Source organism: Corapipo altera, unplaced genomic scaffold, assembly GCF_003945725.1.
Source record: "Corapipo altera isolate COAL_440 unplaced genomic scaffold, ASM394572v1 45, whole genome shotgun sequence".
Lineage (NCBI taxonomy): Eukaryota > Metazoa > Chordata > Aves > Passeriformes > Pipridae > Corapipo > Corapipo altera.
The window spans coordinates 664,852-682,831 of NW_020884877.1; the positions used below are offsets into that span (position 1 = coordinate 664,852).

The 17,980-nt window shown below is 43.2% G+C and overlaps 1 protein-coding gene across 7 annotated transcripts in view; it reads left to right on the forward strand.

Moving 5' to 3' along the window:
- CPS1 (carbamoyl-phosphate synthase 1) overlaps positions 1-17,980 on the forward strand; it is a 128,788-nt gene that overhangs the window by 43,987 nt on the left and 66,821 nt on the right. For all 7 annotated transcript variants that reach the window (XM_027636899.1, XM_027636897.1, XM_027636894.1 and 4 more), the window contains 9 exons: positions 1,796-1,905; positions 6,507-6,651; positions 7,562-7,651; positions 8,055-8,111; positions 10,545-10,637; positions 15,268-15,357; positions 16,285-16,413; positions 16,913-17,019; positions 17,419-17,560. In XM_027636899.1, coding sequence (XP_027492700.1) covers positions 1,796-1,905; positions 6,507-6,651; positions 7,562-7,651; positions 8,055-8,111; positions 10,545-10,637; positions 15,268-15,357; positions 16,285-16,413; positions 16,913-17,019; positions 17,419-17,560 — 963 coding nt within the window. The remainder of the gene's footprint in view (positions 1-1,795; positions 1,906-6,506; positions 6,652-7,561; positions 7,652-8,054; positions 8,112-10,544; positions 10,638-15,267; positions 15,358-16,284; positions 16,414-16,912; positions 17,020-17,418; positions 17,561-17,980) is intronic.

The following is a 17,980-nucleotide window of genomic DNA, read 5'->3' on the forward strand; positions in this document are numbered from 1 at the left end:
GCCCAGTCAGAGGCACCCAGGCCATCTCTGTGCTTTGGAATGCTTTAAGTGTGTGGCAGCTTTCTGTATTGATAGGTGCAGTGAGATTAGGGACCAGACCAACCTGTCACTTTAGTTTGGTCTAAACCTGGGGGATTTAGCTGCAAAAATGCTGTTTATAACTGGGGAGGGAGGGGATTTTGGTAGTGTTGACTAAACCATCCAATGGCGGGGGAAGGTTTAGAAAATGATGGCTAAACCTTTGGAGAATGACTGGATGTTTGACATTAATGAGGAAAAAATGGCAAGGCTAAAAGCATCCCAGATGCACAGAATTCAATTACTTGGCAGTGCAGTTTGATTTTTAGTGTATTTTGCAGTACATTAGTAATTGATCTGTGTGGTATTTGTAGCTGCAGAGGGGCTCTAAATGAATGTTTGTCATGATGGTTACTAAATGTTCAATACTGGGAATGAAATTTCTCCTTGCTGTGATTGTTCATGTGATTTATGGCTAATGGAAAGTAGCTCTCCTGCTCCTTTCTGCAGCAAATAGATCTTGATTCTTCCTTTAAAAATCCCAGTAAGAGGAATTGTTCTGTAAAAAAAGCCAATATGAAGCTAAATCATGGTGAGAGATGCTCCCTGTGGACATACCTGGGACATCTCCTGTGGCACAGACCACAGGGGTTTTTGCACTGGTGGTCACTCTGTTGCAGCTCTGTGCCCAGGAGGCAGCTATGCTTGCATTCCAGAAGTGGAAGTTTCTCAGGGCCCTGAAGTTCATCATCCAAATTCCTTTAAGCCCTAAAATTCACTGGCAGATTTGTTTCTGGCTTTGCTAACTCTTTCTCTTCCCCAGCATGTCACCAGTGATCCTCTGTCTAAGGGAATCTCCCAATTCATTCTGTCATTTCTGCTGTTCATGCAGTAATTACTTTTTAATAAAAGCTGGAGTTCTCAGGTGATTTTTCATCCAATACCTGGATAGTCTAAGAAAGGCTTAGTTTCAAAATGTGGCCAAAGAGGGTGTGTTTAGTCTGGTATGTGCAAAACACCCAGCTGTGACACTGAATCTCTTAAGGACTTTTGTAAAATTCACTCTGTCCCCCATTTCCCTTGGCTGTAAAATATTGATGAAGCCTGTAAGGGATCCCACAGTTGGTGTGGGACTCAGTTCTGCTAAATACTCTCTTGAAGAGATACAGTTTCCTGTAGGCTGCTTGTTCCATAGCTACCTCTTCCAGGACAATTTTTTGCCTATCCATGAGGTAACTGAGACCATGAGTGTCCAGCTCATCCATGAATTCTTCTGATTTTGTGTCCTAGAGTGGAATACAGTGGTATTTTGAATTTTGCTGTCTGACACTGACTAAACATACACTTATTTTTAGCAGCTTAGATGTACTGTTGCAGCAGAAGTTAAACACCTATCAAAGGTCAGAGCTGGATGGGAGCCAGCAGACTCAGCAGCAAGCCTTGAGCAAACAGTGAGGAGACAGTCACAGGGTTATGATGTTGGTTAATTGCAAGATATAAGAAATGAACAGTGATGGGGAAGGGTGATCCCGCAGTAACAGCAGCACATGCTCTGCTTGCAGTGAGGTTTACCAGCTCATTAGGAGAGCAGTGTTTCCCAAGTGTTAGAAAGAAAATTGGCATTGTGAGACTGGTAAAAGAGATGGGAGCTGGGAATGGGAGAGAGGCAGGAATACTTACAGTGTGAGGCATGAAAGGCAGGTGTCCCAGATGTTACCTGTATAAACATCAAGTCTTTTCCTCCTGTATTGGAGTCTCTTCGTGTACCTTTCTCTAGGCGCAGACAGCGAACTTGGTGCTGGAAGATGGGACGAAGATGAAGGGCTATTCTTTTGGCTATCCATCCTCCACAGCAGGGGAAGTCGTATTCAACACTGGGCTCTCTGGGTAAGGCAACAGCAAATGAGATACAAGCATCAGTACTTCTCTGGAAGCTTGTTGAAGGGTCGAAGCTGCATTTTCCAAGCTTGCAGTGTCCTGATCCAAGCAGATGGTTTTCTATGTAATGCTACATTGCAGTCTGGGGATACAGAGAGACAAATAATTAATGAAGAAGCTTGAGGCAGTTCTCTTGGGTCATAGCATTTGTGGTGACAAGGACATTTAAAGACTGATCTAACTAACTATGATAGTGAGATACACAGGAATGTGATCACTTCCCACTGAAATGTAGCCACTGCTGAGTCAGAGCAGAGGAGGTGTCTGTTCTCCCTCCAGTGCCCAGATCAAATATAGAGATTTGAAGCATCTGCAGCCTTCTGGGTAATGGAAATTGGCCTCTGGGTGCAAAATTTTTAAATCCCAAGGTTCCTGTGTTGGTCACCTGTCTGACCCATCCCTTATGATGTTTCTTGGCTCATACCACTAAGGATACATTAAACTCTGTGCCCTTTCTAGCTTAAGTGTAGGATCAGATTCATGTCTGACCTAGTGTTTTGGGTCTGGCTGAGATGGAGTTCATTTTCCTATAGCAGCTCTCACAGTGCTGTGCTTTACATTGGTAGCTAGAAAGGTGTTGATAGCACAGCCAAAACACTTTTTGGCTACTGCTGAGCAGTGCTGGCAAACCATCAGCACTGTCTCTCAACATTCCCCACTCCCCCTTCCCCCCTCAATCGAGGGCAAGATCCTGGGAGGGGACACAACCAGGCCAGACCCAAACTAACCAAAGGGATATTCCAGACCATATGATGTCAGCTCAGATGTAAAAGCTAAGGAAAGGAGGAGGAAAGAGGGGCATTCATTGTTTACAATGTTTACCTGCTGAGCAACTGCTATGGTTTCTGAGGCCCTGGGAAGTGCCTGGACACCGCTCACTAATGGCAAGTAGAGAATAAACCTTTTTATTTTCCTCTTGGCTTGTGCATGCAGAAACTTTTGCTTTTGCTTCAGTGAACTGCCTTATCTCAACCTATAAGTCACTTCCCATCTTATTCTCTCTCCCTTGTCCAGCTGGAAAGGGTGGCTTGGTAGACACCTGGTGTCCAGCCAAGGTCAACCCACTACACCTAGCATGGTTCTCTGTCCTCTTGAGTGGTGGAAGCCTGTGGCTAACTTAGAATGGCAGCCAAATATTGCTGGTGCTTTTACTGAACTGCTTAAGCAGAGGAAATCTGCCCAGAAATGAGGCTTTTGGTAAGGACATGGACATGTCCATGGGGAGGTGAGACAACTCTGAGGTTGTTGGTGCTTGAGCTTTTTCTGCAGTCATTCATAGCTGTCTTTGCTCAGCTGCCTTGTGTTTTCCAGGTTCTTCTCTACTTTGGAGAAACCAGTACTCACAGGATGAGTTTTTAAATGATCTCCTTGGTGAGAATGTTAAATTGCTGCAGAGGGGAATCAGTGAACAAAGTTTTGCATTAGGAGGCAATTATTTAAGAGTTTTGACAACGCTAATTACTGTCTATGTTAATATACCTGCCAACAAGCCACTGTTTAATATAGATCAGAATGATGGAGGGCACCAGAGTTCTCTTCTTAGTGATAGATTATGGGCAATAAATCTTGTCCCATCACAAAAGTCAAGGAGGACCTGATGAATTATTTCCTCTCTACATGTTACTGTGGAAGCAGAAGCTGTGTTTGTTTGTTTTCTAGTGATTTGGAGAGGATGCCTATAAAAGTGAGATCTCTTCTGTGCTGGGAAGCATATGGGTGGGCATGGAGGGAATATTCAAAACATAAGGTTGTATCTTCAGAGCCCTCTCCAGAACATGACTTTGACTGATTCGGAGAAAAGGAAGATGAAAGAGTTAGCAGCATTGTTGCAGAACATAAAAGTGGCAGATTTGCTACCAGTCCACGGGTTGCTGGCCATTGAAAGCAAGCCTGTAGCTCTGCCTCAGGCTTCTGAGCACAGAGATCAAGACCTGTGTGTCTAGAGGAGCCCAGCAACCTCTTCTCACTGACACAGGAAGAGGCTAAGTGCCCGTGAGAAGGAGGTGCCCAGGGCTGGGGCATTTTCCAGCCTGCCTGGCTACGTAGCAGTGTGTCGGGATAGGGAGCTAGAGGTTAGTGCAGGGGTGATTTGGCTGTGGCTGCTGTTCAGCCTCAGACCACTGCTTTCTGTGAACTGGGTGTTTCTAGGTGCTGAGTGGGGCCAGCATGGGCTCTGTCCTGGGGTGATTAATATGCTGCTGTGCACCGTGTCTGCTCGTCTGGGCTCCCACATCCTGATTCATGTCATAGAACTGGAAGGCAAAGCACTTTATGTGCATACAGCTCCCAGGCTTGAAGCAGCTAAACCAGGCTGAAATGTGGTCATAACACACTGGAATAGAGGGCAGAGAGCACTCTTGGGGTTGAAATGTTGAATGTTCATTCGAAAAGCACGAGGAGGAACTTTTTAGAAACATTTGCTCAAAAAAACCCCACCAACCTAGTGTTGCAGCCATCTGTTTAGTATAGAAACACAAAGGAAAAAAGGAGATTTCCAATTAAGAAAGAAGAATTACAAACCATAAAGCATTCCCGTATTTGAAACAGCTCAGTAAATGCATTTGCCTCCATTAAGTCTCTTTATGTTTCCCATGATATTTTAGTGAGAGAATGGATCGACAGGAATTTACTGAAACCAGGCAGGCCTTTGGGCAGGCACAGCAAGGATTAGACCTTGCAGCATCGTTGGAGCTCATGTTTCCATCCACCTCTTTGTGCTCCACACGGAGCTTATAGGGCATTGCGTCTGTGTTGAGTCCTGCCTGCACAACCCACCCAGACCCAGTGGCTCTCTGTCCTCGTTTGCTGATTGCAAATGACATGCAACAGTTAATTACACTAGCTTTGTCACTAACAAGGAATCTTCTGGAAGCATGACCAGTTGACTCAGAAGGAGGGAGCTTGTACATGCCATGTGCCCGGTACTTACTGCAGTTCTGTGATCACCATGCACTTTCTGTGGTTGTTTACCTGCAGCAGCAGGTATAGATTTGAACAGCAGGAGAGGCTTCCCTGAAAATATTTCATGGCCATTGTTCATTTGACCTGTTATTTCTCAGAACTGGCTGGTGTGCTGTGTTGTCTGTATCTGCCAGCAACCATTCTGGCTTTTATGAAGAGTTTCCCAATGTTTGACAATTAATCTTCTGGCAGTAAGTCTTGTGTTCCATAAAAATGTCTCTTGTGACTTGCTGATATCTGGTAGATGGCTGGAGTTGCCAATTATGTATTGTTTAAACAATGATGACAATAATAAATTATATAGGGCAAATTAATCCTGAAGTGTCCTTTTGCATTTGGCTCACTATTTGTGTGGATAACTTCATCTGTTGCTAAATTACAGCTGCTTTTGGGTTGAAAGACAGCAATTGTTTAATGGATTGCTGCAAAATATGGTACAGTACAAGAGAGAAAGTGAAGGTCTGTGTGTTAAGTTAAAGCTGAAGAATAGGAGCATATAGACCATGTTTACTCAGTCCCTGTATTTGGGGTTGCAAATGAGACTGGATCCACTAGATCCAGAGCTGATACTTATCAGAATCCTAGGTTTGGTCCTCTGCTGCAGCAAAATATTCCAATGTGCTTTTAGATCTTTTCTTGCTGAGGAGGACTTCAGGCAGGGACTTGGATAAATTGCTTTTCCCTAGGGGGTCTACCTGAGCTGAAGATAGGACACGCACTGGGGCCTTGTGACCAGGGTGGAATGCTGAATCCCAAAGCATTGTCTTCAACTTGCCTTCTTCAGAGATACACAAATCAACCTGTAAGCACTCAGGAGTCTTGTCAGGTGAAACTTATGATGTCCCTTGGGTGGGAACCTGGAGATCACCTATAAGAGAGGCCTGGCCTCTGCTGGGAGAAACTGCAAAGTGGGGCTGTGGCAGGGTTTTTGTTAGCAGAGCAGGTAGGAGAGAAGAATCCAGAGTAGTAGTGAGGAATAACAAGGATTTGTCTGCATGCTCCCCAGCAAAAAAAGCAGTTACAGCCCTGAACATCTCAAGACCTGCAAGCTCCAGAGAGGGGACGGGACCAAGCCTGGGCAGATGGCTCTGTTGTCTGCTGGCTTTTCAGTTCAAGCCTTCTATTGTACTGAGAGGGGAAAGCTTTTACACTGCAAGGAGGGACGGGTGCAGCAATAACAAAGCACTGCCCACATGGTGTGCCCAGGGCATGGTCGAGCCCAAGCTGTTATCTGAGAGTCCAGTGATATGCCATGCAGTTCTGTGATCTCTCTGCTCAATGTGTAGTCATTTAGCTCATGTTAAATCACAAAGAGTCTGAGTTTGTTGGTAGCTCCTGTGCTTTTCTTAAATGAAACATGAGAAGCCAAAGCCTTTCCTGGTTCTCAGTGTCAAATGTTTAACCACAGATGGGAAAGTCAGGGCACGTTCACAGATGTGTTTGCTTTTATTCTGAGAATGCCTTCACGTGAATACTACTTCTGTCTTTTTGTCATATGGGAATTCAGACCTGTCTTGTTTTCACTGGCTCTTTTGTCTTCCATTTGACTCCAGACCAATGTACTTTTCTTCTATTGTTTCTTCATCTAGATACACCGAAGCCTTGACAGATCCCAGCTACAAAGGACAGATTCTTACCCTGGCTAACCCCATAGTTGGGAATGTTGGAGTGCCTGACACAGCCACTTTGGATGAAATGGGCCTCAAGAGGTTTTTGGAGTCTGATGGGATCAAGGTAACAGTGGGAGATGCAGAACTTATCAGAGTGGTACCAGCAGCCTGACTGTGTGTTAGAAGTTAGAAGGAATCAATGATCCTCAGCCTTTCTTTTTCTTCTGGATATTGTCCTTCGGAGGAATGGTGGCAAAAGATACTCCATATTGGTTTTTCTCCCAGGACATGTACCTTCTGAAAGCTTGGCATTTCCTATCAGTGATAGACATGGTACAGTTTTTGTGAACTGCTGTCCTGGATGACTTTTTTTTCACCTTCCTCTCTGCCTCATATATTTATCAGTGTTTGCACAGGACTGGTAGCCAAGAGAAATCAAACACCAGAAGTTTCAGTGTGCTAAGACTCTTCTCTGTGTTGTGTGCCTGTGCTACTACAAGCAGGGAAGGTGACAGTTGTGTGGAGAAGAAACCAGAATTTACACTGTGGTGGCAGCGGATGTTGGTTAGGAGTAGGACTGTGTCCTAGCACCAATGGCAGTATTGAGAAATGAAACAAACCCATGTAGCTGCAGAACCAGTGAAATGCTTTATCTGTTCTGAGGTGAAATGACTATTTTATACACTATCTAACTGCAGTGGAAAATGGAGCTGTCTTTTGAAATGAAACGTCACTTAAAAGTGAAGAACTTTCTTACACAAAAAATGAATCAAAACATTTTGTCTTATCTAAAATTTCCTTTTTTTTTTTTTTCTAACAAGAAGTGTTTTCTCAGTTCTGTGCAATTTGCAGCTTTGGTTATGTGGAAACAACATTCTTCTATGAATTTCCTAAGTAAAAAGGCCCAGATACAATCGTGACAGTGTGAAGTGTGTCTGTGATAGGGTTTATGGTAAATAAATAGTGCAAATTGAAAGTACAGGGAAACTACAAAGTGATCTTTCAGTTCAAAATTATGTTTCTTCTATCTACAGGTTTCAGGTTTGCTGGTGCTGGACTACAGCAAAGAGTACAGCCACTGGCAAGCTGCTAGGAGCCTGGGGGAATGGTTGCAAGAGGAACAGGTAAGCAATTAAAAAAATTAAAAGCAATTAAAAAGCTCAAACATAAGCTTTTAATTTTTGTGCTTTTCAGGGCAGAAACAAGATTTTAACAACTAAGCTATTTATGAATGGGAGAGGGGAGGAGAAGTGAAGCACTAGAAGTGAGGCAGCCTTGGTAATACTGCTGTCAAGAGCCGGAGGTCCTTAAACAAGGTCAGGCTGGAATGGGGCTCTGAGCAGCCTGGTCTAGTGGAAGGTGTCCCTGCCCATGGCAGAGGGGTTGGAACATGAAGATCTTTAAGGTCTCTTCCAATCCAAATCATTCCATGATCCTGTGACATGTTCTTCTCATGCAAGTGATCTGGCTGCTCTCTTCCTCTGTCTTAGCTGCTTGTTCTCTAACTTAGCCTTGTGTTTTCTTCAGGTGCCTGCACTGTATGGGATTGATACTAGAATGCTGTCCAAATTAATTCGTGACAAGGTATGATCTGCTTCCCTTGATCCAGCTGCATTAACCTGGCTAATACTGGGCCCTTTTTCTAACAGTGTAGCAAACCTGGGACAGCAATGGTGCCAGTGGGCTGCCTTGACTTCAGATGCTTCTTAGATCCATGTGCTCTTCCAAAGGCTCTGTGTCTTCTGTAATACTGGGCAATGTTCTGATCCCAGGGAGCCCTCTCTCCTTGGCTCTGCTCTGGGTTTCCTCTCCTACATAAGTGAGCCAGCACAAGCTGGTGTAAATGAAAGGCCTCTGGTAGTGTCAGACACAACAGGTAGTGATATCAACTACATGTTAATTCAGTAACAGTCAGAGAGAGCAACAACTCTGTGAGGTATTATGGATTTTAGTTCACAGATGGTGCCACCTTTGGTCAGTGGAAATTCTCCTGCTCCTCTCAGTCAAAGAATGCCTACAATAATGTAAGCTGGATTCCTAACTTGGGCTGGTTTTCTTAGGCTGAATCTTGCTATTATTTTTAATAGTCATTACTTTTCTTTCATTTCCAAGAGCTGACAGTTGAAGGACATGAGCAGGATTATGTTACAGAATGGAGGTTAATGTGAAAGTACACTTCACACTGGCTGAAACACTGATCAAAGTCAGTCTGAATTAAATGTGCCTTGGAGGCTCTTCTTTTCTAATGGATTTTTTGAAGCTGCTCTTTTCTTTAGGTGATCAATTTGCAGCCTGCAGTCCAACCCCGCATCCCCTTTCATTCCGCAGAGCAAAACAGGGATGACCCAGCTTGAAGAGAGGAATATTTGTAGAAATTAATTCTTATGGCAAGATTTGGCATTGTCCTGCCCTTACAGACAGCCTATATGTGCAATTTAATGCAATAGAAGATGGCAATACTTTCTTAAGGCATAATAGATCAATATTACTTTTATCCAAAGTAAATACACTTCCAATGTTTATCCTGTAACTTAGCAGTGTATGGTAGTAATGCCAAACTGTGACTGAGTGGTGTTGATGTATGGCTTTTAAAATAGTGCATAGTCACCTTTTGATGCAGTCTTTCAGGCTGAAAAAAATGCTTAGTATTTAATTCTATGTCTAAACTGGGGATAAGAACAGGGCTTCATTATGGTAAATGCAGAAATGAGCAATGACTTGTTAAACTGGGCTAAGGTAAATACAAGGCACTATTTGGCTGAATAATCTGGGAGAAAAGTAAGACCCAGGTTCCTGTCAGAGAGCAAGGGCTTTAGAGCCTTATTATAATAAAGCATTTATTATAGTAGCATGGTGGCAGTTGGCAGCGTGGCTCTCAAGTACCACGGCTCTCAAGCACTACTGAGCACTGTGGTTCCCAAAAACATGACTCTTTGAAGACAATGACATTTTCAGCTCTGGTCTGTGCAAAGCTTGGAGCAGCTTTTGGTGTAAGGTGCTACTCAAGGAGACATAAGATGTCAGCCACTGCTAAGAGCAAAACTCTCTCCTTAAAACTTACCCTTAACAGTGTGCATGGCAATGCAAGATGTTGGCTCTTTCTTGCCCTAGGAAAATGGCAAGGGTACTGCAGGTATGGCAAACCAGGGAAGTATCTCACAGGAGAATCACTGAACCCAACAAGCAATCCCAGTGTGCACATTAGTGTGATATCCACAGGGTGAGCTGAGTTTAACATATTTGATCATGAAAGTGAGTTTTGATAGAAGTTACCACAAAACAATGACTTCCTCTGTTTTATTTTCCCCTTCCACCCTTGAAAATTTCTGTATTGCACACCCTGCCCCATACTTAGAAGAGGTTAACCCTGGATTAATCCCACTTACTCCAGGTGTGGGGCAAAGCAAAAGCAAGGATTTCTTTTCCACTGAGAACTCTAATGGGCAGAAGGTGGAGAAGTATATGCTGCTAGCAGAGGAAGAGTGTCCAACTTCTGCCAGGTGGTAACAGCAGTATAGAATAGAGCTTTCTGGAGGTGATTTTTATTTTTAACAGCTTACTCAGAAACAGCTGTGCTGACCTGCCTCCTACATAGCTTTGCCTTACACCAGCTCTGCTGCCTTGTGGTTATCCACACGAGGTGGCTGAAAAACTCAAAGTGGGTTTTTGGGTTTCCAAACCCAAAAAGCTTCAAACAGCTTAGTAGATTACTCCCTGATCTACACAACATTTATTTGGAGATCTGAAGGCAACTCAATTTCATGTCACTACACAGATTGCCAGACTGCCTGTTAAATTTTACTGCTGATATGCCTCTCCCCTGAATGAAGGGTTCTAAACAGATTTTTCATACCAAGGAAGGCTCATAAACTTCTGAAGATGCTAAAAATGATTATAAGCTGCCAAGAAACCAACTTTAAACACCTGTTCCAGTTGCTGTGCCTGTCAGCACCTTGTCCCAGTGTTCACAGGTTCTCTTTTGCTCATTCTTTGTTTTTTTCTGGTGTATTTCCACAGGGTACAGTACTTGGGAAGATTGAATTTGGAGGTCAACCTGTGGAGTTTGCAGACCCAAATAAACAAAACTTAATTGCAGAAGTTTCTACAAAGGTGAGAAATTCTTCTGTAGTATCAGGGCTGTACACTCCCGGTAGTAACTGGTCTTCATTTGCTCTGGGCATCAACCATTTTTTCTGAACAAACAATCTGGGGATGTTTTCTAAACCATGCACCTTTCCAGACCTTTCACAGACTGTCATCTCAGCATCATCCTTGTAAAATCCCTGTGGCTCCTTAGGTGCAGTGTTGAAAATAAAAAATGAGCTGTGTTGAGTTGGATGTGCCTTGAACTGTACTCTGATCAAACGATTGTGTGTAGAGACAGGACTGAGAAATATTGGGGATACAGTTAGACCTGGTATATGGTGGACATAAGAAGAATTAATAAAAAGAATGGTTGCTTTCCTTAAATAAATTTCAGGAAACATGGCATAATTTTGTTGAAGTGATTCCAGAACATATTTCTAAGTTTTCAAAAGGAGACCAAGTTAGGAATTCCCTGGATCTAAAAGTAGTGCTATTAGCTGCTTTGCCCATAGATCTGTACAGATCAGCAGTGAGAACTCTGTTAGCTGGGCATGCAAACCTTGTTTGACCACAAGCTGAGAACAACATTAAAAATTACAAAGATGTAGCAAAACAGGCCCATACTAAAAATGGTAACTATTGTTGTATCAATTCAAGGGCTAATGTCTTAACTTGTGGCCCCTTTGGAGATTTAATTGGGGATAAAGAGTGCCCTGGATGCTTAATCCTGCTGACTGAAGTGAGAACTGAGTGTATGAGTCCCTTTTGCAAATTCCATGCTTACTATAGTGTTTGCAGTTCCTTCAAGACCAGTGAGACTCTGGAATTGCTTTGCAAAAAATTGCTTGTGTAGTGTTCTGCAGACAAGCTGGTGTGTTGGTGGCATGGATAAAAAGCAGTCCTGAAGAGACTGGTCAGCAAGTAAGGGGGAATTTGAAGCAGTCTCCATCCAGGCTTGGATTTATAGTAGTAACTGGTTACCTGGAATGCCAGTGGAATACATAGGCCACCTTGCAAATCTCACCTTTGGGGATCTCACCTATTCATGCCAATGCCTCCACTGTATTTTGAGTCAGGGCTTTGTTGCTGCACAGAATGATGGCAATTTCTTAGTGAGGTTGTGATTTAGGATTGCGGGGTGCAGGTGGGGCCATTTGGAGCAGTATCTCAGAAACAGGTAAGGTTGCTGATGCTAAACTCTGCAATTATTGAGAAGGAATTTCTGTAAAGAGGCTGAAAATCTCTTCTAAAAGGGAGATATAATAAGATTAATGGTGCTTTGGTGGTCTCATGTTTATATCTTCACTTTATAGGTTTAAAAAACAACACCACAAATAAGGCTGTAAATGAACTAAGCTGTTTAATGTTAATAGTTACTGGACATGATTATCTGTTGCCAAATAGTGATGTTCATGGAAATCAGGATACAGTAAGATCAGGAATCTCCTTATCAATTGTACACTAGGAGTGATTGATTTTTTTGAATTATTTTTTCGCCCCCACCTTCTTTAAATGCTTGTGATAGAGACTGTGCTTGCTAACACTGCCTATCCAGGGTAGGAAATGTAGAAAACTGCCAGTATTCTGCAGAAACTTTTATTGGAGGGGGTTTTTTTGGTGCATGTGATTGTCAGGGTCAGAGCAGATAAGGTGTATTTAACCATTCCAATCTAAAAGGTTACTTCTCTCCACACGTGACATGCAGCCCCACGAACTCTGTTCTCAGCACTGGTGCTGAGGAGTTTCTACTCTCCCTGACCACTGTGTTGCAGCCTTCCTACATCATCTTTTCAGTCTGGGACAGTTTTTTATAGGCTGTGCAGCAAACAGGTGAGGGAAATCCTCTAGCTTTAGAGGGAATATATTTTAACATTTCTCTGATCCAGCTCCCAGTCTGGTTTCTGTCTACACATACTCTTAGCCAGATGTAGGGGTCAAGTTAAGTCTCTGCAGTACAGAGTGCAACAAGTGGGGGAACAGTTGTGGAGACAGCAACACCTAAAATTAGTCTCGCTGCTGAAGGAAATGTAACAAATCATAGCTAATTAATTGGGCAGGGAAGAGTTTTAAGAGTGAGACAAAGTACCTCAAAGTAGTTTTGCCCCACAGGTCCCATGAGAACAGCCAAGGACAACTTTTGAAGGCAATTTTTGCTTCATAATTATGTTTTGTGGATTTTTAAGTAGGAATGTTGTGATGAATTTAGGGGTCTTCAAAAGCCCATTTTGAAAAGGAGGCTAGGTTTTTCTTAAAGGTCTCTGACACATGACACTAAGTATCTGTGACAACTGAGTACCTTAATCTTTTTGAGATTTTTGAAACCCACGTTCCAAAAACCTGAAAGACAGCAGGTAGAAGACCCATATAATTCCTGTGCAGTGGTAGAGTTCTACCATGGACTGTGGAAGCAAAATTCACTTGTATATGAATGACTGTGAAGATCCCATCATTTGATATCAGGCACCTGTTAAAACCCGCCCTGTCAGGCACCAGTAATTTTTGTTTTATTATTAAATCCCTTGCAGTGAATTAAAGTAAAGTGATACGAAATTATCAGTTTTTACATATTATATCTATCTCTCTATATCTCTCTCTCTATGGTTTATTTTAGAACAAGTTGGTTGCAAAGGAAACAGGTGTGTAGCCATTTTGGCTTTTATTATCTATGGTAACATAGCAAATAAAGGCATAAAGGTATTGCAAAGGAAAACATGTATTTAGCTGTTTTGCTTGTAATATAGCCACCCAAGAAAATGTGTAAAGGAAAAGAGAGAAAGAAAGAGAGAAAAGAATAAAAGTTTTATAGTCACCAGTCAAAGGCCTCTGGCAAACTTAGTTGTTGGAGTCGCTGGTGTCTTGGTCTGTCAGGCAATGGTGGCAGGGAGAAGCCCACGAAACATACCCTGAGAAACCCTCCTGGTGCCTCCCTGTGTGTGTGTGGGGGGGGGCCCTTTTTGCAGAGGCATGATGTTTTTGCAGAGGCTGGAGGTGCTGGTTTTTGCAAAGTCATTCCAGGCTTGGGAGAGGTGTATGCTTTGAAGGCACCCCTGCTAAGAGGCCTTCTCAGGGCAGTGATGGGTGTGTGCATGCAGCGCCCCTTTTGACACAGCTCATGGGAGACAAACATCACAAACCCAGAGTGCTACTAGTCTCCTTTAGATAAAGGTCACACACCTAAAGAAGCATTTCACACCCAAGACTTTACCCCCATGGTCTCACAGTTTATGTGTGGTCTCCTCCCCTCAGCCTTATCTTCAGTCTCCTGGCAGCAGCTTCTTTGGACAGCTGTCCTCACGCAGGCTGTGCTCTTGCATCCTAAAAATCTCTGCCTCTCAATCTTTGCAAAGATAAATGTTCAAACAAGAAGTGAGTTAGGATAATACAGAGGGAGGAGTTGTAATATTCTGCTAACAAACTTCATCTTGAGTTTCTTGTTGAGGGGATGTCTTTCCTTGGCTGGTTGTAATTCTCCCATGAAAAGATTCAGTTTGTCACCCTGCACCAGCCATATTGAACATGGATTTTAGAATCTTTTTATAAGAGGGCCCAGCTGTGAACTATGAATACCAGGGAAGCTGACTAAAAAGCAGTTTCTAAAAAAAAAAACCAACTTTTTTCTGTGATGCCCAAGAGAAAAGTCACTTTGGGCAAAGTACATTTATCTATATCAGCTTTCAGAAGCTGAGCATAACTGAAGGTAAGCACACAGTTTGTTTTAGGAGGAAGAAGGCAGCCTTATGTTATTGATGAATAACATCTGAGCCTGGTGCTACCTGCAGTCATGCAACAAGTAAAATAATTCAGCAAGCTTCAGAAAGCAGGTGTCCATAAATAACCTTACATCAGTACTTTGGCTGTCTGACAGTGCGTCTACATGGTGCAGTATCAAGGCATATAACATACAATGGTTTGACTTCACTCTCTTCTGTTCTGGCTGTGACCAATGGACATCTGAGTGTAAAAAAGCACCATGGTCAAGATTTGGGACTGGTGACAATTTATTTTGTGGCATGGGTAAAGGAACAGCAGCTGCAAGAGGAGGAGAGAAGTAGTGAGATAAAACTGTCAGGTCCACATGAAACGCAGACTATGTTCAGTGATGTGCTTGGCCTGGTCTATCCTGCCATGATGCACTGAAGGTCACTCACAGGTATCTCCAGCTGTGCTGTGCTTTGGTCTTGCTGGGACAGGAGTGTTGTGGTGGTATTTACTGTGATGGATCTGTAGCTGGTGCAAAGCAGCCTTGCTCTGCTGGCATCAGCTTGACGACTGAACTTCAGCTGAAGATCTCTCCTTGGATATCTGATGTGTTTCTCTTGGGCTGCAATAGTCTGTGAGAACTGGCTTTCTGCTCCACTGCAGATGAGGTGAAACATAGGAAAAAAGCTCGTCATTAGCTGTGGAAACAAGTGATTGCTTAGGAATTGCATCACTGCTGTAATCAACAGTATATTAAAAAAAGAGCATTATAACTTCTACTTCCACAGAAAAATGAAGGAAGCACTAATGTCTGCACTGTTCCTGGAGATTTCTATGTAAATTGATAAGTACCAGTTGCTGCATGTTGGTGTAAAGTTATTCTGCTGCCCATCTTCCCTGTATTTTGGGGATAGGGCATCATCTGTCACTTACAGCATGGTCTGTCTTTTTATAGGAAGTCAAAGTTTATGGCAGAGGGAATCCAATTAAAGTTGTAGCTGTCGACTGTGGGTTGAAGCACAACATTATCCGTCTGCTAGTTAAGGTAAGTCAGTGCTTGATGTCCCCTCTCGTTTTGCTTTGACAAGGGCCTTGCCTGTACTCGATAGCCTTCCTTCCACCTGCACACAGCCATTCTAGTAGCAGTTGCCTCCTAAAATCAGGTACAATTTTTAGGATGACTTTCATGGACTAGGAAGTGTTTTCTGAACTTGATACGCTCTATTGAGGGGGTAAGGAATACGACCTGTCCAGCAGCCTCTCAGCTGTGAGAAGAACCCCTTGAAGATGAGTTGTCATAAGATGAGGCACAACTTCTCTAAAGAAAAACCAAGGAAGGTCAACTCAACACTGTAAAAAATAAACGGGGGGAAAAAAGGTTTCAATGAAGGTGGTGAATAGTTGAAACAAGCCCAGGGAAATTGTGGAATACCCGTCTCTGAAGATATTAAAAACACAGCTGACCCAGGCCCTCAGTAACCTGCTCTAAAGTTGAAGTTATCTCTGCATTGAGCAGACCTCCTGAGGTTCCTCCATCCTCAGTTTTTCTTTCTTTCACAGGATTCTGTGAAAATCTTTTCCTGTTTGTAACACAGTGATGTAGCAGTGCTTGCTTCTTTAGCCACACAGGCACAGTGAATGCAGTGTCCTCTCATTCCCTAGATGTAAACGGTTTCTCTGATTGTTTTTTTAATTTGTGTGGATATTTGTCTCATTTTTGATGGGTAGGACTATTTCTGGCATGTCATAGAACAGAGCTGTGAAGACTTAATTTAGCAGTCAGAATGCATGCACTGTGTAGAAGTGAACATATTTTACATATGTACATACACTGAAATCCAGACTTAACCTTTGGGACATGGGAGAGGAGCAACCTCCTGACACGAATTCATTTGTTTCCCTCCTGCCCTCATTTCTTGTTCCCTTGAGGGTTTTTTGTGGCTTTTTGTTTGTTTGTTTGTTTGTTTTTTAGCGAGGTGCAGAAGTACATTTAGTTCCATGGGATCATGATTTCACCAGCATGGATTACGATGGGCTCATAATTTCTGGGGGACCAGGGGATCCCATGAAGGCCCAGGAGGTGATTCAGAATGTCAGAAAGGTACAATGTAATAGCCATACAGTTGTTAATTTGCCTTTTTTTCTAGTGCCTGAAATCCAAACAGTTGGTTATATTAGCATGTTATGGGCCAAATGTCGTTCAGTCATTTCAGCTGCCTGGAATATTCCTTGTGTTCTTCCACTGGGAGTTGTATCCAGCCCAGTAGTTACAACAAGGCTATATAGACCTTTACTGGTGCCTTAAAGTACACTGTGCTCTTTCAGGACCTCTGGGACATTAGGAAAGAACAGCATTGAATTCAGGGCTCCCACTTGCAATAATGCTGCACACTAAATGGCTGTAATATGGAGTGTCATTGCTTATTCCCCTCGACTAGTCTGACACCAAGCTGTGCCCTGAGACTTCCCTCTGAAGCAGGGAAGAGGAGGAAGCTTTCCTTCCTAGGCTGTTGCCAAGTCTGTGAGGGAACTAGCATAGTTTATGCTGGTATTGCTGAACAGAGACACTCCAATATCTCTTGAAAACCTTTTCATTTTAGGTTCTGGAGAGTGATCGCCCAGAGCCCCTGTTTGGAATTAGCATGGGGCATCTAATCACTGGAATAGCAGCTGGAGCTACTTCCTACAAGATGCAGATGGCCAACAGGTGTGGCAGCTCTTCTGCTTTCCAGGGCCTAGACAGACCACTTCAGCATTGTGAAAGGCCACAGAGCAGCAGTGCTTTGCTGCTGAACTGCCTTAGCAGCAGCCAGTGTGTCAGTGACATTGCTTCTTCATGCCAGCCATTCTCCTTGCCTTTAATTTAAACTGCCATGTCATGCAATACTGTTTTTGAGGGTGTTTTGAAAGTGTTTGATGTAATTGATTCCCATCAAACCGAAGGATAGCAAAGTTTCTCCTAGGTTTTATTATCTTCTGAATGGCTGCCAGTATTGAACAGCTACACTTGAACTGCTGTGTATAGCCTCATAGTTACCAGCTCCTCCTAACTGTGACATTTGGACACATCTGGCACTTCTGTTCTCTGATTCTTTTTTTCTTCCAGAGGCCAGAACCAGCCCGTCCTGAATGCAGTGAATGGACAGGCTGTCATCACTGCTCAGAACCACGGCTATGCCATTGATAGCTCTACCCTCTCATCTGGCTGGAAGCCTCTCTTTGTGAACGCCAATGACCAAACCACTGAGGTGAGCTCATGCTTTATTCTGGAGACCTACACAGAGAAGCCTCCAGTGAGCAAATACTCTCTGGCTTTATTTCCCCTCCTGGAAGCTTGCTGTCAGATTACACTTTGTTATCAGGGCTGAATGTGGTAATCTGACCATCTACTTTACTTGGAGCTTGCCTTAAAGCCCACAATGGGTTAGCCTTTACCACTGTTTGCTGTAGCAGCCCAAAGTGTAGGATTGTCACAGTGACTCCAAACTCAGTTTAGGTCTGAAACAAAAGAACTAAACCCAACAACCAGAAATCATTGGATTGGACATCTCTTTATTATGCCAGCTGGGTGTTCATGGGGAATTGATTTGCCATACATGAACTGAAGAATCAGTACAAATTTCAGGCATAAATACAGTATTCATTGAAACTCCTTCCCACAAGTCCAA